This window comes from Artibeus jamaicensis, unplaced genomic scaffold (assembly GCF_021234435.1).
Source record: "Artibeus jamaicensis isolate MK-2021 breed Jamaican fruit bat unplaced genomic scaffold, CSHL_Jam_final contig_723, whole genome shotgun sequence".
Classification (NCBI taxonomy): domain Eukaryota; kingdom Metazoa; phylum Chordata; class Mammalia; order Chiroptera; family Phyllostomidae; genus Artibeus; species Artibeus jamaicensis.
Window position 1 is genome coordinate 1,767,838 of NW_026521938.1, and position 20,787 is coordinate 1,788,624.

At 42.8% G+C, this 20,787-nt stretch overlaps 1 protein-coding gene across 3 annotated transcripts in view; it reads left to right on the top strand.

Moving 5' to 3' along the window:
• The first annotated feature begins 3,668 nt into the window (after positions 1-3,668).
• Positions 3,669-20,787, top strand: part of LOC119053175 (zinc finger protein 256-like) — a 74,696-nt gene continuing 57,577 nt past the window's right edge. For 2 of the 3 annotated variants that reach the window (XM_053672072.1, XM_037150663.2), the window contains exon 1: positions 3,669-3,864. In XM_053672072.1, coding sequence (XP_053528047.1) covers positions 3,829-3,864 — 36 coding nt within the window. In that variant the 5' untranslated portion in view covers positions 3,669-3,828. Of the gene's footprint in view, positions 3,865-4,740; positions 4,868-8,378; positions 11,631-20,787 lie in introns of those variants that run through there. The other variant, XM_053672071.1, reaches the window with a different exon arrangement.

Genomic DNA, 20,787 nt, shown 5'->3' on the forward strand with positions numbered 1-20,787 from the left:
ATAACGTAACAATGGTGATGAAGGGATCTGTGATCTCTGGTGTGGTGCCTCTGCTTTGAAGGGTCTGGAAAAAGAGAAATTACTTTGTTTTTGCAAAGGCATGTGTATCAGGTAATGTATCCTAGCTGAGAAAAGACAACAGAGAGGCTTAGTTTAGGTAAAGTATGACCTTCGTTAGGAAAGATTTTGCTCTAGGACATGACAATCTGCTATAAACTGATTTTATTTTATTTATTCATTTATTAAAAAGACTTTATGTATTTTTTATTTTTTAGAGAGAGGAGAAGGGAGGAAGAAAAAGGGAAAGAAACATCAATGTGCAAGAGGTAAATTAATAGGTTGCCTCTCGCGGGCCCCTCAAATGGGGGCCTGGCCCACAACCCAGACATGTGCCCTGACTAGGAGTTGAACCAGTGACATTTTGGCTCACAGGCCAGTGCTCAATCACTGAGCCACACTAGCCAGGGCCATGCTGGTATTTCTGAATGTTTTGAGAATAAAAGTCCTTTTAAGACTTGTTAACTTTTGTCAACATCCTCTAGTATTTCCCTGGAACTATCCATGCCACTGTTTGTAAATAACTACATAGACATGTTGATACGTTTCTGAAACGTGCATTTGAAACTTCTGATATAACCTCAACTCTCCATTAAGAACTGTACCTGCAATGAGTGGAAAATGATAAACACATGCCAGCAAAGGTATGAGATCATGGGCTTAAGACGCCCTTTTCATCTCAGTGTTCAGAGGCACCCTTCACACATGTCCTGTGACTGTGATAGTCATCCACCAACTCATACCAAAATAGCGTGATTTTAGTCACTCTCCATCCTCTCCATTTGAGATAGATGTCTGTTCCTGAAACAAAATTGAGTTCATTCAGCCCACTATGTCCATGGGTTTCACATCCTTGGATCAACCTTAGATGAAAAATATCCCTAAAAAATGTTACCTTCTTGCTGATGTATGTTCTAGGTAGTATGCCTATGATGGTGGTGTGCTTGTGTGTGTCCTGAACATACACAGACTTTTTTCTAGTTAGTTATTTAAAGGATTTTACTTATTTTTAGAGAGGGGAAGGAAGGGAGAAACAGAGGGAGAGAAACATCGGTGTGTGGTTGCCTTTCATGCGCTCCCTACTGGAGACCTGACTCACGACCCAGGCATGTGCCCTGACTGGGAAACAAAATGGTGACAGTTTGGTTCACAGGCTGCCACTCAATTCACTCAGCCACACCAGCCAGGACTCTAGTCATTATTTTTAAAAATATAATATAAATTCTATGTAAATAGTTTTTATATGGGGGAATTATAAAAAACTCTGTAGAATTTATATTGCATCACATATTATAGGTAGTATAGAAGATTATAATATACAGAAAGATATAGGTAGGCTATATATAAATCCAATGCCATTTTATATATGGGACTTGAACATCCACAGACTTTGGTATGTGCAGAGTCTTTGACCCAATCTCTGGTGGATACTGAGGAACAACTGTATATCTAAGAATGTGGAGTAAGGCCCTGGCTGGTATAGCTCAGTGGATTGAGCGTGGGCATCCAAATCAGAGGGTCACTGGTTCAATTACTAGTCAAGGGCACATGCCTAAGTTGCAGGCCAGGTCCCCAGTGGGGGAGGCATGTGAGAAGCAACCACATATTGTTCCTATCCCTCTCTTTCTCCTTCCCTTCCCCTCCCTCTAAGAATAAATGAAATTTAAAAAAAAAAGAATATGGAGTAAGAAATATTATATGTACAATAATGTTCTTCAATAGGTACACATTGACTCAATAGGAAAGAGATGTTTCTATGGTAACTGGAGGTAGAATGAGTCATCATAATAAATTCCAATGCTATAGAGGACTTGTTTTTTTATCTTCACCCAAGAACATTGTTTTCATTGCTTTTTAGAGAGAGAGAGAGGAGATATAGACAATGAAGTGACAAGGGAATTGAAGCCACAACTTGGGTATTCCCTGACCTGGAATAAAATCCATGACCTTTGGTCTACTGGAAGATGCTTCAACCAACTGAGCCACAGCTTCTATGGTGAGAATTTTTATAAAAGTTTATTTGAGTCAATATTATAAAATATGCCTGGGAGACAGATCTCAACTGATTCCTAGAATAAGGGCTTTTTCATTTCTTTATGCTGTTGAAATTAAGGAGGGAATGTAAGGACAATGACATGGAGTTCAAGGACAGCAAAGTGGGAATTGGATTACAGGAAAGTTAACAAAATCGTGTGCTCCTTGAGAGTTTATGTTTCCTTCAGCATTATTACTTCTGGTATTTCAAAGGTGTCTTAATCTAGATGAACAAGAACAATTAACTGGGTTTCCCTATAACCTTTCAGTGAAATTTCGGTCCTAGGGTGTGACTACCCACCATGCGATGCCCAGTTAGGAATTTATGATCAGAATACCCAGAAAGGCTCTTTACCATAAACTCTCTTTTTTGGAGCACTTACTGCTGTTTGTTCACCTAATTCAGAATATCCCTCTTTTCTTCTCCCAGCCAAGCTCTGTATGGAGTCATTTCCATTGCTTTTAGCCAATCATAAAAAAAAAGACATTATTAATCTTATACTACATGCATTTGAAGAGCCATAGCAATAACAATGTGTCCAGGTGCTACAGATGGACACGGGGCTGAGGTTATTGGTGGTTGCAAAAAAAGAATTGAATGGACTACACAAACAGAATTAACTGAAGCAAGTGAGATTTATTAAGAAAAAGTACGCTTCCCAAGATACCTGAGTGGGCCATCTCTGACCAGAGAATGGCTCCCTTCTGCCAAAGGGGTGTAGGCTTATAGGGCATGTTGTGAGTGGCTGCCGCGCGTTGAAAAGCCAGAAGTGTCAAAGGCTATCAGAGCACAGATAAATCGGATAAGCAGCTCTGTGGGTGTCAGCAAGCCTAGTCCCAGAGACTTCTGCAGCTCTGTGGGTGTCAGCAAGCCTAGTCCCAGAGACTTCTTTCCTCTCTATTTTTTTAGAGGGTAAGGGAAGGAGAGAGGGAGAGAAATATCAATGTATGGTTGCCTTTTGTATGTCCCCTGCTGGGAACTGGCCTGCAGGGAACCGGCCTGCAACCCAGGCATGTGCCCTGACTGGGAATCAAACCGCGATTGTTTAGTTGGCAGGCCCGCGCTCAATCCACTGAGCTACACCAGCCAGGGCTCTACGCCTGGACTATTTATATGTGCGAGTGACCCTATAGAAGGATATAGAGAATGACTCTATACATAGGTATGCCCATTTAGATCAGCAGATTTGAGACCATCTCAAATATTTTTTTTAATTATATTTTATTGATTATGCTATTATGGTTGTCCCAATTTTGATCTGCGAGCGGGTGAACTTCACGAATCATTAAATTGTGTCTTTGGCTTCAGTAATCAGTAAGCAAAGCCTCTCTCTGCAGGTAAGAATACATAACTTTTGCGTGACTCCTGGCATAGCAAACATTTTAGTGGCCCAGGATGAAGAACTCTTTCCTAGAGGCCTCTAGATCCCTGGGAACGACATTACCCAGAAGGCATGGCGCTGCGTTGATCCAACGAAAGAGTAGGAAACAGTATTTCTTGAGATTTCAGTTATTGGGAGGGACTTCCGTTGTCCTTCCTCTGGCAGTATTTTTTCCCTCAAGAGCTTCACGGGACAGGATTGTCAGACCTCGGAGGCGAAAAGGAGTCGTGCCCCTTCACACGCGGGTGGAAGGACCTACCACGCTCCACCCGTTAAGGTAACAGGCACCTGGGACTAAAGGGACCGAAGTCCCCGGCACCCCATCCGCACCTCCCAGCTCCGCCCACAGAGTCCGATGGCGGCCGCGGGCGCGCTGCGGCGCCCCGCGGAGGTGAGTGCACGTCCCCCCTCACCTGGAGGGGAGGGGAGGGTTCTGTCCCCTCTCACCTCACCCAGCACTGCAGCCCAGGAGTACCGTCTGTCGTCCTGCAGGCTGGGCCTCGGAGTCCAGGACATGAGGGAGGCTGAGTGGAGACAGGGGAGTTGTGGCTACTGAGGGGACAGCAAGTACAGTGCAGAGGGGACCGGGGTTGTTCATACCTGAAACTTACATGGCCTTCTGAGCGCCTAAATATGAAGTGAAGGTCAGAGGCCAGCAGGGAGGACTGCAGAGTCTCACCGGGCTTTCCCCAGCTGTGGGGCCCGGCAGAGGATGGGGCTGTGCTGGATGGTGTTTGAGTCTCCCCAGCACTCTCTCTGGGTGCCCTGGGCCGCCCGCCGGGTGAGTGGAGGGAGAGGCCTGTGATGCAGGGCAGGGCGGTCGCAGAGCTGTGGGGGTGGGACTGTGGGAAGCGAGGGTGTTAGAAGGTGGTGTGTACACAGTGTCGTGCACACGTGTAGGTCGTGTGAGGTGATGGCCCCAAGGCCTTGGGGTGGGACCAGGTGAAGCAGGAGCCCATTTTTGCTGTGTCCAGTGGGTACAGCCTGGGAGACCCCTGGAGGGAATTGCTCTGCAGGAGGGATGGGGCCCTGAGGTACGGCCCACAGCTTGGATGAGGTGTGTCCCCACTGCCTGTTGCTGAGGGCTGAACACAGTCATTATGGGACTGTAAGAGATGAGCAGACATCCCTGTCACTAGGGCCTGGTGTCTCCTTTCTTTGGGGGAGCCCTGGAGGAGGATGAGCAGGGGGAAGATGTGTGAGATGGTGGACTGTGAGGTTCTCAGAAAGACAAAGTTTATGGTTTCCTCTGTCCCCATCTTGACAGGCCATCGTGACCTTTGAGGACATTGCTGTGCACTTCTCCTGGGAAGAATGGAGGCTCCTTGATGAGGCTCAGAGACGCCTGTACCTCGATGTGATGCTGGAGAACTTTGCACTTACATCCTCTCTGGGTAAGACTTGTACAGTTTCACCAGTGACGTGGACTGGGCTCTGGCCTGTCTCACCCTCCTCTCCCCAGAGGGTGCTTTGTCCTTCTCACATGTGGACCACAGGCCCTGCTTCCTTCTCCAGCCTGCTGTGTTTCTAGGGCTGGGTAGCTGCACTGCCCTTTTCTCATAGGGAAGGACTGCAATGAGCCTAAATGCATTCCACCATGCGTGCCCCTCCCTAGTCGGATCTTTGTGTCCAAATCCCTGGTACTTGTTTTGACCCCTTTGTTTAGCTGACATTTCCCAGGGCCTCCCTGTGCCAAGAATCTCAGGCCTTTTCGTTATCACCATTTACCTGAATCATGGTCTCTTTTCAAGTTCCTTTTGCACAGTTTTTGGAGTTTTCTGTAGATATCTTTTCTTTCTGTTTTTGTTCCAGCATTGCTGATATGTACAATGGTATATATTTGAGGCATAAAATGTGACCACTTGCTATATGTAAATATTGTGTATTAATTGTGAAATCAAGTTAATGAACACTTTCCTCACCTGGTATGATCACTTTTTTTTGGTAATAGCACTTAAAATATACTTTCCTAGTAAATTGTATGTGTAAAATAACAGTATTATTAATTGGAGTTGCAAGGTTTTACATTAGATCCTCAGAACTTATTCATCTTATAAGTGAAGTTTTGTATCTTTTGACTGATAACTACCTATGTCCCCCTTTCCCTGACCTTCATTCTACTATTCTGCGAGTTCAACTTTTTTTCCAAAGATTTAATTTTTATTTTATAACAAGGGGGAGAGAGAGGGAGAGAAACATCAATGTGGGAAATGACCATCAATCTGTTGCCTCTCACAAGCCTCCAACTGGCTTCCTGGCCCACAACCCAGGCATGTGCCCTGACTGGGAATCGAACCCAGGACATATTGGTTTGTAGATTGGCACTCAGTCCACTGAGTCACATCAGCCAGGGAGAGTTCAGCTTCTTTTTGTTTAGGCTCCACTTCTAAATGGTATCATACGGTATTTATCTTTCTGTGACTGGCTTATTTAATTTAGCATAAGGGTGTCCAGGTTCATTCAACTGGTCACAGACAGCAGGATTTCTTTTCTTTTTAAAATTTTTCTTATTTTGTTAAATTCTCTTTATTTATTTATTTAATTTTCAGGGGAATTTTCTTTATTAAGGCTAAATAGTATTTGAAAGGTGGGTGTGTGTGAAGGAACATTTTAGTTTGGATGCAGTTCTACTCAGTTAAAGATATCTTTTCCTCTGTTACTTTTGATGTCATATCCAAAAAAATCTTTGACCAGGACACTATCAAGTTTCACCTGAACAACTCTTGTTAGTATTTCTGGTAAGACGAGCTGAGGCATGATGGAATTTTTCAGCTGTTTTTAACCTAGAGAAGTGTTTATTTCTCCTACATTTCGGAAGGATAGCTTCCCAGAAGTATTCTCATTTGGAATTTTTTCTTCAATATTTTAAATTTATCACCCGTCTTTCCAGGTGTGCAGTTTCTGTTGATAAATTTACTTGTACCTCATTGAGGTTCTCTGTATGCAATGAATTCATTTTTTTTTTCAGCTTTCAAAATTCTGTTTTTGATTTTTGAAAGGTTCATCATAAAGTGTCTCAGTGAAGATCTCTTTGTTTTGAATTTGTTTGTGGACCTGTGAGCATCATGAACTTTTCATCATGTCAACATCTCTCCTGATTTGGGAAATTGTCAGCCTTTCTTCCTTTCTTTTTCTTTTTCTTCTTCTTCTTTTTTTTTTTTAGAGAGAAAGGGGAAAGGGAAAAAGAAGAGAGGGAGAGAAATGGTGATGTGAGAGAAAAACATTTGTTTGTTGTATCTCTCTTTTTTAAAGATTTTATTTATTTATCTTTAGAGGGGAAGGGAAGGAGATAGGGAGAGAAATATCAATGTATGGTTGCCTCTTATGCGCCCCCTGCTGGGAACTGGCCTGCAACACAGGCACGTGGCCTGACTGGGAATCGAACCGAGATCGTGTGGTTCGCAGGCCCGCGCTCAATCCACTGAGCTATACTAGCCAGGGCTGTTTGTTGTATCTCTTATATTCCCCGATCAATAACAAAACCAGCAACCTGGGCACGTGCCCTCACATGGAATCAAACTTGTGAACTTTCACTTTGCAGGATGGTACCCAACCAAATGACACACAATAGTCAGGGTTCAGCCATTATTTTCTTAAATAATTTCCTGACCCTTTCTCCCTCACTTCTTCTTCTAGCACTCCCATATCACCAATATTATTTCCCTTGATGACTTCCCATAAATTATGTAGTCTTTCCAGTCTTTTTTCTCCCTTCGACTGGATGATTTGCAATGACCCGATGCTTGGTCACATCAGAAATTTTTCTCCTGCTTCAGTAACTTGCCATTGACATTCTGCATTGTACTTTTCATTTCATTCTTTGTATTTTGGGGGTCCTGAGTTTTTTTTCAAACTCTTTTAAAAATAATTTTTTTGTCTCTGAACTTGGTGTGTTCATGTATTGTTTTCTTGATTTTTTGGAGTTTTCTCTCTGTGTTCTCTTAGTCCTTGGTGAACTTCTGTAAAACAGTTATTTTGATTTCTATATCTAGAACTTTGTTGGCTTCACTTGGTGGAAACTTACTCTGCTGTTTTGGTGATACCATGGTTCCATGATTCTTTATGTTGCTTATAGTCTTTTCATGATGTCTTTCATTCAACAGATCAGTCATCCCTCCTGTCTTTAACCACTTTTTTCTCAGTGTAGAAAGGTCTCTCCATTGGGTTGGTTGCTATGTCATTGGACTGCCAAAGTGTGGCAGTTCTGTCTCTGGGAAGGGACCAGGTATATTGCCACCAAGCAGCTGTGTGAGCTGAGGTCAAGAATGGCAAATATAGTAGGGAATCTCAATGCCAAGGCAGCAAGGTTAACGCCCAGCTATTTAGTCATGTTGAAGCTATATGTGGTATGAATCAGGACTGTGTTCTGATCATACCAGAAACATTTTCCATTTTACGAGTGTTTTTGTCATGCCCACTTTGCTGACTAGTCCATTTTAGTACTTTGTCATCTTTATTCTCATTTTTAGCCCATAAAGAATCTCCACCTTTCTGGACTTCGTATCTCACACATTTTTCTCATCTATCTTTTTATTTCTCTGTGACATCAGTCCACAATGTGCATCCTTACATTGGCCTTGAATGACAGCTACTCTACTGCAGTTGGTTTTTCCTGTGTTTGGACAAGTGCTTCTACATAGCCTCACATCACCAGCCATAAAGGTTTTACAGGAAATCTGGCAGATAAAGAAGTTTTAGAACATGCTTCTCTTCTTTGTATTATATATTACACTTGTGTTTTCTCTCTGGTCTACACCAGGAGCCACTTCATCAACCAGATTTTAACTCCCCTGATGGAAAACCATTCCATAGGCTCATTTCTAGATGTGACAAATGCATATCCTGGGTGATATTGCTCCAGTCTCATAGTCAACATGTCCTTCACCACCATTTATTTATATTCAGGTTGCTGCTCTGGACCAGAGGATGTAGAAGCCCCCTTTGAACAGAGTGTTTCTGTGGGAGTGTCACAGGCCAGCACCTCCAGGGCAGCTCTGTCTTCCCTGAAGGCCCACTTCTGTCAGACTTGTGGTCCAGTCTTGAGAGACATATTCCAGTTGGCTGAGCACCAAGAAACACCACACAGCCAAAAAGTGTTTACATGTGGGGTGTGTATGAAACAATTTAATTTTAGTGCAAACCTCCAAACACACCAGAAGCAGCACCTGGGAGAGAAACCCTTGAGAAGCAATATGGATACAAGCTTGTTTGTGAAGAGCTGTGAATTCCGTGCATCAGAGAAGCCCTTTACTTGTGACAAAGTTGGGAAGCACTTCCTGTCCACCTCAGAACATCTGCAGCAGCAGACTACTCAGGCCGGGGAGGAGCCCAACAAAATCACCCAGAGTGGGGCAACGGTGCAGAAGAGAAAAACTCGTTCCAGCCTGGGAGAATGTAGAAAAGCCTTCAGCCACATAAATTCACATGCTCCAAGGCAGGATGTTCCCACTGGAAGACAGTGTTTTCTGTGCCCTGAATGCGGGAAAGCATTCAAGTATCAGTCCTCATTAGTTGTTCACCAGAGGCTTCACATCGGTGAAAGACATCATGTGTGTAACAAATGTGGCAAGTCTTTTAGGGAAAATTCAACCCTGAGTCAACATCAAAGAATTCATCATGGGGCAAGGCAGTATACATGCTGCAAATGTGGGAAGTCCTTTAACAAAAAATTTGTCCTCCTATATTCCAGGAGTAGTCATAATAGAAAAACGTGGGACTTGTGCCATGAATGTGCACAGTCTTGTAGCCATAGATCCATCCTTATTAGACAACGGACTGTTCACTCTGGAGAACAGCATTACGAGTGCACGCAATGTGGGAAAGTCTTTAGACGAAAATTTTGCCTTATTGTGCATATGAGAGTTCACTGTGGAGAAAAGCCTTATCAGTGTAGTGACTGTGGGAAATGTTTTACCAATAGCTCTGTCTTTCGTTATCATAAGAAAGTACACACTGGAGCAAGGCCTTATCAGTGCAGTGAATGTGGAAAATGTTTTGCATTTGGTTCTAATTTCAGTGCTCATCAGAGAGTACACACAGGAGAAAGACCTTATCAGTGCAGTGACTGTGGGAAATCCTATTTCCGAAGGCATCACCTTCTTACACACCAGAGAGTTCACACTGGAGAAAGGCCTTATCGGTGTAATGAATGCGGGAAATGTTTTACCACTAGCTCTGGCTTTTATTGTCATAAGAAAGTTCACACTGGAGAAAGACCTTATCAATGTCATGAATGTGGGAAATCTTTTGCGTTTGCTTTCATCCTTAGTAATCATCAGAGAGTACATACAGGGGAGAGACCTTATCAGTGCAGTGAATGTGGAAAATCATTTATTCAAAGACATCACCTTCTTCTGCACCAGAGAGTTCACACAGGAGAAAAGCCTTATCAGTGTAGTATATGTAGGAAATGTTTTACTACTAGCTCTGTGTTTCATTATCATAAGAGGGTTCACACTGGAGAAAGGCCTTATCAGTGCAGTGAATGTGGAAGATCTTTTGCATTTGGTTCCAACCTTAGGGCTCATCAGAGAGTACACACAGGAGAAAGACCTTATCAGTGCAGTGACTGTGGGAAATCCTTTTTCCGAAGGCATCACCTTCTTACGCACCAGAGAGTTCACACTGGAGAAAGGCCTTATCGGTGTAATGAGTGTGGAAAATCTTTTGTATCTGGTTTTAGTCTCAGAAATCATGAGAGAGTTCACACAGGAGAAAAGCCTTATGAGTGCAGTGTGTGTGGGGTATCTTTCACAACTAAAAGGAAACTTCGTTATCATCAGGAAGTTCACAGTGGAGAAGGGCCTCATGAGTGCCGTGAATGTGGAAAATCTTTTACCTCTCGGTACGCCCTCCGTGATCATCAGAGAAATCATACAAGCAAAAGGCCTTATGAATGTACTAAGTGTGGAAAGTCCTTTACATCAAATTCTAACCTCGTTGCACACTGGAGAGTTCACACTGGAGAAAAGCCTTATCAGTGTACCGAATGTGGGAAATCTTTTTCCTCTGGCTCTGGCCTGCGTTATCATCAAAGTGTTCACACTGGGTTAAGTCCTTATGAGTGTGGTGAATGTGGGAAATCTTTCCCCAGGAGCTCAGCACTCATTCGGCATCAAAGAACTCATACAGGTGAAAGGCCTTATGTGTGCAGTGAGTGTGGGAAATCTTTTATCCAGCGAAATCACCTTCTTGTACATCAGCGAGTTCACACAAGATAAAGGCCTTATGATTGCAACAGAATGGTCAAAATCCTTTAAGGAGAGTTCTCAGTTCAGTTAACACTGGGCAGTTCACACTGGATTAAGGTTTGTAAATGCAAAAATGTAGGAAATCCTTTAGTCATAATCTCATTTTTCTTAACACCATAGACTTTATATTTGAAAATTGTTTTGTGGGTATGGTAATTGTAGAAAATATTTTAACTATTTCTCTGGTGTTTGTTATTATCTGAGGGTTCCCACAAGATGAGGCCTTCCTGTAGCAAAGATCAAAAATCTTTTACTCCCTGGCTGGTATAGCTCGATGGATTAAGCAAGGGCCTGCGAACCAAAAGATCGCAGTTTGATTCCCAGTGAGGGCACATGCCTGGGTTGCAGGCCAGTTCCCAAAAGGGGCTAGTTCCCAGCAGGGGATACATGAGAAGCAACCATACAATGATATTTCTCTCCGTCTCTCCTTCCCTTCCCCTCTAAAGATAAATAAATAAAAAATTTTAAAAAATCTTTTACTCATTCTTGACAGTCTTTTCACCACCATAGGGTTCACCCAGAAGAAAGGCCTTATAAGTGCATGGAATGTAAGAAATCCTTAGAGTTTACCTTATTATACAGTGCAGAATTTATGCTGGAGAAGATCTTACATGTGTCAAGGGAATATGTACTTTTGTTCAGTATGGTGACACTGGAAGAAACCACGAGAAGCCATTCATCTGAATTCGTTCTCATATGTCCAGTTGTCCACAGGTGGGAACATGTTGATGAGTAGTTTCTTCAATTTATTAGTTATCTGTAAATGTGGTAATATGTCTGCTCATATCTTTTTCCTATTTTATGAACTGTTATTTTCCTTTTCTTAATAGGACAGTGATGCAACATATATGTATATTGGAATTTTTCTCATTCTTGAATACACAAGTGACATCTTTGCTTAGTAGATTGTTTTCAATAAAATAAGCGCAAAAACATTTTCCCTCCCTCCCTTCCCCTCTATAATAAAATATTTAAAAAATGTTAATTATTATCTTTTAAAAAATATTTTAGAAGGATTTTATTTATTTATTATTAGATAGATGGGAGGAAGGGAAAAAGAGAGGGAGAGGGAGATCAATGTGTGGTTGCCTCTCATGCATTCCCTACTGGGGACCCAGCCTGCAACCCAGGCATGTGCCCCAGTTGGGAATCAAACCAACGACCCTTTGGTTCACAGGCTGGCACTCAATCCACTGAGCCACACCAGGCAGGTTTTTTTTTTTTAAGATTTTTTTTAAAATTTATTTATCTTTAGAGGGGAAGGGGAGAAGGAGAGAGGGAGAGAAACATCAATGTATGGTTGCCTTTTGTGCACCCCCTGCTGGGAACTGGCCTGCAGGGAACCGGCCTGCAACCCAGGCATGTGCCCTGACTGGGAATCGAACCACGATCCTGTGGTTCGCAGGCCCACACTCAATCCACTGTGCTATACCAGCCAGGGCCAGGGAGGTGTTTGTTAAAATATTTTATTTCTTCATTTTTAGAGATTGAGGAAGGGAGGGAGAAAAGGAGGGGGAGGAACTTTAGTGTAGGAGAGAAACATTGACTGCTTGCCTCTTGCACACCCCAAACCTGGGACCTGGCCTGCAACCCAGGCATGTGTCTCGACTGGCGATTGAACCTGTGACCTTTAGTTTACAGGACTGTGCTCAACCCCTGGAGCCACTCCAATCAGGACTTTTTCCTCTTTTTTTATTGAATTTTTCTTTAATCCACAGGTTGTTCAGTAATATATGGTTTAATGTCTACAGAGTTGTGAACTCTCTAGCTTTTATCCTGTTATTAGTTTCTAGTTTCAAACCCACGTATTCAGATAAAATTTTTTATTTAATTTCAGTCATCTCAAATTTATAAGTGTTTTAACAAAGCCTAGGATCTCTCCTGGAGAATGGTCTCTGTTCACTTGAGGGTGTATATTCTGCTATAATTTGACAAAATGACCTACATATATTTATCATTTTGGTATAAAATGTTCAAATAAAAAAACCTGTTTTTGGAGTCAAATATCTTTACTGATTTTCTGTCTGGATTATCTACCCACACTTGAAAGATGAGTATAGAACTATGCTATTATTATTGTTCCACTGGCTTTCTTTTTCAAAAAAGTTTTACTTACTTGTTTAATTGTTTTAGAGATGGAAAGGGAGGGAGAAACAGAGGGAGAGGAATATGGTTGCATCTTGTATGCACCCAATTGGGGACTGAACCCTCTACCCACGCATGTGTCCTGACTGTGAATTGAACCCATGACTTTTAGCTTTTCAGGACCTTGCTCAACTGTCTGAGCCACACCAGTCAGAGCTCTTTAGCTGTCTTTTTTTTTTTTTTTTCAATCCTCACCAAAGAAAATACTCACTAACCCTGGAGAGAGAAAGGGAGAGGGTGAGAGAGAAGCATCAGTTGTTTACATTCCATTAGCATTCCAACTGGGGATCAAACCCACAACGTGGGTATATGCGCAGACTGGAAATTGAACCTGCAACCTTTTGTTGTACTGAATGAGGCTCCCACAAAACTGAGTCATCAGGCCAAGGCTGTCTTTTCTATAACCTAGTCTGTTAATATTTGCTAAATATAATTAGTTGCATCTATGTTTGGTGCATTACATTTTAATTGTTATATCCTCTTGATGCATCAATTTCTTTTTTTATTATTGATTTTAGAGAGAGTAACATCGATCTGTTGTTTCCCCATTTGTTTATTGATTTATTCTTGTATATGCCCTGACCAAGGATTGAATCCGCAACCTGCTGTATCAGATTATATTCTAAGCAACTGTGCCACCTGGCCAGGGCCTGAATCAATTTATTTACCCTTTCTTTAAAAGAATTAGTTTATTTTTAGAGAGAGGGGGAGGGCGGGTGGAAGAGAGGAAGAGAAACATCAATGTGTGAGAAAAACAGTGATCATTTGCCTCTCATATTCCCCCACCCAGGGAACATGCCTAAAACCCAGGTTGTGACCTGAGCAGGAATCAAACCAGTGACCTTCTGCCTTGCAGGACGATGCCCAACCAACTGAACCACATCAACCTGGGCAATTTGTTTATCTTTATGTAATTATTTTCTGTGTCTTTTGTGACAGGTTTTTAGTTAGTCTATTTTTTCTAGTATAAGTATAGCTACTTGTAAGTATGAGGTACTCTTGACTTTTACTTGCATGGATTATTCTTTTCAATTTCTGTATTTTGAACCTATTTCTGTTTTTAAAGCTGAAGTAAGTTTCTTGCAGGCAATAAATACAGGTGGTTCCAATAAAACCTCCCAGAATTTATTTATACAAAACTGTGTATTCTTACATGTTTAAACTTTAGTCACATCCAGGGTGTTCTCCATTTGATGCAATATACCTATCGAGATGATTTTCCCACTGATCAAAACAGGTTTTGAACTTACCAATTTTGATGCCTTTTAATGCTTCTGCTAGTTTTTGTTTCACCTGTCCACATCAGCAAAGTGTTTCCCTTTGAGGACTTGTTGAATAGGTGAATAGGGAGGGTTGTGGGGCATGGTGGGGTCACGCCATTTTTAGTCAAATACTGCTGAATATTCAGCGTGGTATGGGTAAGTGTGCTCATAAATCACCCATTGTGAAATGGGCAAATGTGTTGAAATCTTTAAAAAATAATTCACTGGAGCCAATTGCAGCCACTCACAACAATGCCAGTTAATACACTGATAGAGAGGGGTTCCTAGAACACTCACCTAGTGGGAGAAGCCTATACCACAAGGGTCCCACCATCCAGAAGATAATTTCAGCTTTCTTGGGTCCCCCCTACTATTTTGGATTTTTTTTTTTAATCTTTAAAAGAGTTTATTTAGCCCTGGCTGGTGTAGCTCAATGGATTGAGCACAGGTCTGCAAACCAAAGCATTGCCAGTTTGATTCCCAGTCGGGGCACATGCCTGAGTTGTAGGCCATGTCCCCAGCAGAAGGTGTGCAAGAGGCAACCACACACTGATGTTTCACTCCCCCTCTTTCTCCCTCCCTTCCCCCTCTCTAAAAATAAATAAATAAAATCTTAAAAAATAAAAACTTACAAAAATGAAAAAAAATTTTTAAATGTGACATGTATCTGGAAATATGGTTATGTGGCAAATTAAATTGGCTGTCAAGGTGTTGAAATGTTTGCATCCATAAAGGTTTGGAAAGTGGGCATCTGAACTTGAGATAATGGTTTTGGATTCAATCATGTAATGTCCTTGCTGGAAAATAATGAACATTCCTCCTCTGAATGCAGTGACTATTGTTCCATGGGGGTGGGAGATTATTTCTGGAAAAAAATGTTATGGAGTGAACAAACTACAGAAAGGTATTAATGTTCACCAAAAAAAAAAAAAAAAGATTATGTTTCCTGGGGGAAAAAAATAAAGTAAAAAAAGGTTTATATTCCTGAGAGAGATTGAAACTGTAATTATATATCAGGTATTGAACTAGGTTTAGAATCATGGGCTTGCAGGATGAGAATGCCATTTTTGCTTGTGGTTTTTGTTTGTTTTTTTTAATTTACTGATTTTATAGACATAGAGAAACATCAATTTGTTGTTGCATTTACTTATGCATTGTTGGTTGATTCTTGTATTTGCCCTGACCAGGATTTGAAAATGCAGTTTTGGCATTATGGTCTAACCAACTCAGTAACCCAGCCAGGGATGATCTGTGGTTTTCCGTTTATAATATCATGTTGTATGGAGACTTTCAGTCAAGATGGAGGCATAAGTAAACATAGCTATCTCCATGCACAACCGAAGCCAAATTACAAGTAAACTACAGAACAACTATCACTCAGAACCATCAGAAAATCAAGCTGTATGGAGGTGGATAACTAAGGAATTAAAGAAACCACATTCATTCAGATGGGCAGGAGGGACAGAGTGGCAGAACAGGCTCGTCCCACACCCACATGTGGTAGATAAAAGTTGGAAGGGACATCTTGGGAGTGAGGGATCCCAGTGCCACACCAGACCACCCAGCGCAGGGTTCCAGTGCCAAGAACATAAGTCCCATAACTTCTGTCTGTAAAAAACAGTGGGGGTTGGGTTGGCAGAAGAAACTGAGGTATTTGTAGGCCTCTGCTCTTAAAGGGCTTTGCACCACACACAGACTTTTTCAGACTCACTCCCTCTGGTCTCCAGCACTGAGGCAGCACCCTCAAGGGCACCAGTGGCAAATGGGGGAGGAACTGAAATGTCTGGCATTAGGATGAGAGCTGGGAGACAGCTTCCTCCTAGACAGAACTGCAGGCAGTGGCCATTTTCCTTTTTTAAGCCCTAACCCACACAGAGATTAAGTGCAGTGGCAATGTATCTGAGACTCCATCAATCTGGTTCACATGGTTTGCCCTACCCTGGTGATTACCTAAGGCTCCAACTGATCCAACTTATGGGCCAACTCAAGATGATAAAAGTGGCTTTTCCATAAGAATGGCTTGGCTGAGTGCACGCTTCAGACCTTCCTAAATCCACCCAAACAAGCAACAGCTGATCCCAACCAACCCCGGACCCTGTACCTCTTGCTATGTGGCTCCAGGGCTGGCACTAGCAGCAGCCATCTGCAGACTGCTTTATAGCTTACACCAAGTGGCCCCAGACAAACTCAAGTGGTAACTAACCTTGGCCTGAACAACCCAGGAAAACCTAGAGCCTGCACACACAGCAGAGAGTTATAGACCGTGATGGAGGACCACCACCCAACCACCTCCACAATCCACAGAAGGAAGTGGTCAGTAGCAAGTGCTCACAGCCAGTCCTACCAGCTGACTGGCATGGGTGAATCCCTCCCATTACCCTGCCAGCAGCAATCAAGACTCAACTATAGCCCTGGCTGGCGTGGCTGAGTGGATCGAGCACAGGCTGTGAAACAAAGGGTCACCCGTTCAATTCCTGGTCAGGGTATGCGTCTGGGTTGTGGGCCAGGTCCCCAGTGGGGGCCACATGGGGGGCAACCACACAATGATATTTCTCTCCCTCTCTTTCTCTCTCCCTTCCCCTCTCTAAAAATAAATAAAATCTCATTTTAGAAACCCCTAGAATGAAAGATTGGGAAACAATTATATATATAAAAGACTTAGCTACAAGAAGAGGGAGTATTTAGCCCACACAAAGGGTGTACCTTGAGTACTCAGCTTGGCTAAAGGTGGAGGCTGAGCCAGTGGATCCTACATGATACCTGCTGTAATAGGCCATGCTACCAAGACATGGAGTCAAAGCAGTTCTACTTAATGCTGGGAAACGTCCTGCCTGGTTTTGGAAGCTGTAACCCCACCAACAGGCAAAAAGTCCCTATGGCTAGGGGAACTTGGGACCACAAGCCACCAAAGAGACAAAACCTTTCCTCCTGGCAGGGGCGCAGCTTCTGCCCCCTTTACTTCATCCTGCTTGGCCCCTGGAGGATGGCTGGATAGTCAATGACGGATAAGATTCCTCAAGAAAGGAACAACCTAAGATAGGCATTCACAAAGGAGCCATCAGGGAAGGACTTAAGAGATTGTGGATAAAGGACAAAAAACCCTCACCTCTCGGCTTTATCATAGCCTGAGTTCTCATTCTATCTGTAGAAGTCTCCTAATCTCTTGGCTGCCTGGCTTCCCCCACCTGATTCAGGCCTGAAACAATGCCAAAGGGAGATGCAGCCCTGTGCTGGAACTGGCGGTTCCTGGAGGGGAGCAATCAAGTCTAAGAAAGAATGCATAAAGTTCTGTGAAAACCGCTTTGCTAAGAATGTCCTCATTTTAAATGTTAAGTATCTGAGCACAAAGTAAGTTTGTTTGGCATCACCCTGTCTACCAGACCCTAATTCAAAAGGCCCTCTGTGATCCCAGAAATGTTATCTGTAAACCATACCTGCTTTCTTTAATATGCATCCCTATGCAAGCTAAACTCAGTAAAAGCCCACTGAGACAGAGGTGAAATGCCTCAGAGAGACTGGAGAGCCTTTCCTCCCCAAGCAGATCATTTCTTGGTAGATTTATTCTCATCCATGGCAGCCAGGGGGAGCTCTGTGGGTGGAGCCGCCCCCCTGCCCCCCCCCCCCCCCCCACAACTTAATACCTAGACTAACACTGGGAGGCTGCCAAAATGAGGAAGCAAAGAAATATGGCCCAAGTGAAAGAACAGAACAAAAGTTTAGAAAAGAATTAAACGGAATGGAGATAAGCCAGCTATCAGATGCAGAGTTTAGAGCACTGGTTATAAGGATCTCAAGAAACACAGTGGGTAGTACTTCAACAGCTTTAAATGATCCAATAAAAAATGAGGATTGAAATAAAGAACAATTTACAGGGAATCAAGAGTGGAGTGCATGAAGCTGAGAATCAAATCAGTGATTCAGATCATAAGAAAGCAAAAGACACCCAAGGAGAACAGCAAGTAGAAAAAAGAATCCCCAAAAATGAGCAGAGTGTAAGGGGCCTCTAGGACATCTTCCAGCATACCAACATTCACATCATAAGGGTACCAGAGGAAGAGAAAGGCAAGAAATTGGAAATTATTTAAAAAAACAAATAAAAGAAAACTTCCTAATTTGGTAAAGAAAATAGACATAGAAGTCCAGGAAGCACAGAGTCCCAAACAAGACAGACAAAAGAGGACCACACCAAGACAAATCATAATTAAATTGCCAAAGATTAAAGATAAAGAGACAATCTCAAAAGCGCCAAGAGAATCTTACCTACAGGGGAGCTCCCATAAGACTGTTCCCTGACTTCTCAAAAGAAACTGCAGACTAGAAAGGACTGGCACAAAGTATTTTTTAAAAGAGTTTATTTATTTATTTTTAGAGAGGGGAAGGCAGGGAGAAAGAGAGGAGACAAACATCATGTGCCTACTACTGGGGAACTGGCCCACAACCCAGGTATGTGCCCTGACTGGGAATTGAACCAGTGACCCTTGGTTCACAGGTTGATGCTTAATCCACTGAGCCACACCAGACAGGGCTGGCAAAAAGTATTTAAAATAATGAAAAGCAAGGACCTACTAACTACTACCCATACTTTATCCAGCAAAGCTATTATTTAGAGTCAAAAGGCAGATAAAATGCTTCACAAACAAGGTAAAGCTAAAGGAGTTCATGACCAAGCTATTATATGAATTTTTTAAATTATATTTTATTGATTATGCTAATACAGTTGTCCTAGTGTTCCTCCTCTGTCCCCCCTCCACCCAGAACCCCCCATATGAAATGTTAAAGGGATTTATTTAGGAAAAAAAGGTCAAAATTATGAACATTAAAATGGTAATGTAAAATGGGAGGGAGGTGGGGAGCAAGGGGCGGGGGAGGCTGGGATGGGAAAAATAGACAAAAAACTGTACTTGAAAAATAACTAAATAATTTTTTTTAAAATGGTAATGTATACATAACTATCAATAATTGAATCTAGGACTTCCGGCCAAGATGGAGGCGTAGGTGGAAACATTGTGCCTCCTGACACAGCCAAGTTTAAAGACAACAAAGTTTTAGTAACAAAAATGCAACCAAAACACAGAAAAACTGAACTGTACAGAAATCTGACAACAATAAACCATTCAGCCAGACCGGTAAGAGGGGCGGAGTCAGCGGCTGGTGGAGCTGAGTCCGACAGGCAAAACCGGCCTGACCAGCCTGACCGACCCAGGAGCGCAGGTGGCAGTTGGCGGATCCCAGGTGTGGGGTGCCAGCAGGCAGACCCAGTGAGGGCTCAAGGCAGCAAGCAGGCTGACCGAGGTCACACATTTGCGCGCAGATAAACCAGGTGAAGAAGCAGGCAGTGGCACAGACCGCACAGGCTAGGGCCCCAGTGCCAGGAGTTAAAGCCTGAAAGCACCAATTGGAAAAACTTTTGGGGTCAAGGTGCCAGGAGAAGCTCCCAGGCTCACAGAGAGTTTGTTGGAGAGACCCACAGGGGCCTGGAGGGTGCACAGGCCCACACACCTGGAAGCCAGCACCAGGGGGGCCCCCCGGTTTGCTTGTGGGAAGCAGCAGAGGGGACTGAAATCCAAGGGAGAGTGGAACAAATGCCATTGCCCCTCTCTGACCCCGCCCCCACATACAGCGTCACAACCCAGCGACTTGGGTGGCCCCACCCGGGTGAACACCTAAGGCTCCGCCCCTCATACGTAATAGGCACGACCTGACCAAAACATTATGCTCAAGCAGAAAAAAAGCTCAAAGGCCCAGAGCCAGTACTTTTAAGCGACCAAGAAATAGCCAACCTATCAGATGCATATAGTTCAAAACACTGGTGATCAGGATGCTCACAGAACTGGTTGATTTTAGTCACAAATTAGAGGAACAAATGAAGGATAAACTAAGTGAAATGAAGGGAAATGCACAGGAAATCAATAGTGATGGGAAGGAAACTGGGACTCAAATCAATGGAGTGGACCAGAAGAAAGCAAATAATGGCCAAACAGAAAAGAATGAAGAATTCAAAAAAATGAGGAGAGGCTTAGGAACCTCCAGGACATCTTTAAACACTCCAACGTCCGAATTATAGAAGTACCAGAAGGGGAAGAAGAAGAAAAAGAAGTAGAAACCTTATTTTAACAAATAATAAAGGAGAATTTCCCCAATCTGGCAAAGGAAATAGACTTCCAGGTAATCCAGGAAGCTCAGAGACTCCCAAAGAAGTTGGACCCAAGAAGGAACACACCAAAGCACATCATAATTACATTAGCCAAGATTAAAATGAAGGAGAGAATCCTAGAAGCAGCAAGAGCTAAGGGGACAGTCACCTACAAAGGAGTTCCCATCAGACTGTCAGCGGATTTCTCAAAAGAGACCTTACAGGCAAGAAGGGGCTGGAAAGAAGTATTCCAAGTCATGAAATCCAAAGACTTACAACCAAGATTGATCTATCCAGCCAACCTTTCATTTAGAATGGAAGGACAGATAAAGTGCTTCTCAGATAAGGTCAAGTTCAAGGAGTTCATCATCACCAAGTCATTATTATATGAAATGTTAAAGGGACTTATCTAAGAAAAAGAATAAATAATAACAGTGAAAGGACAGCAAACTCACAGTTATTAACAACTACACCTAAAACAAAAGCAATCTAGGAGCACAGCTAGATCATGAGCAGAACCATAG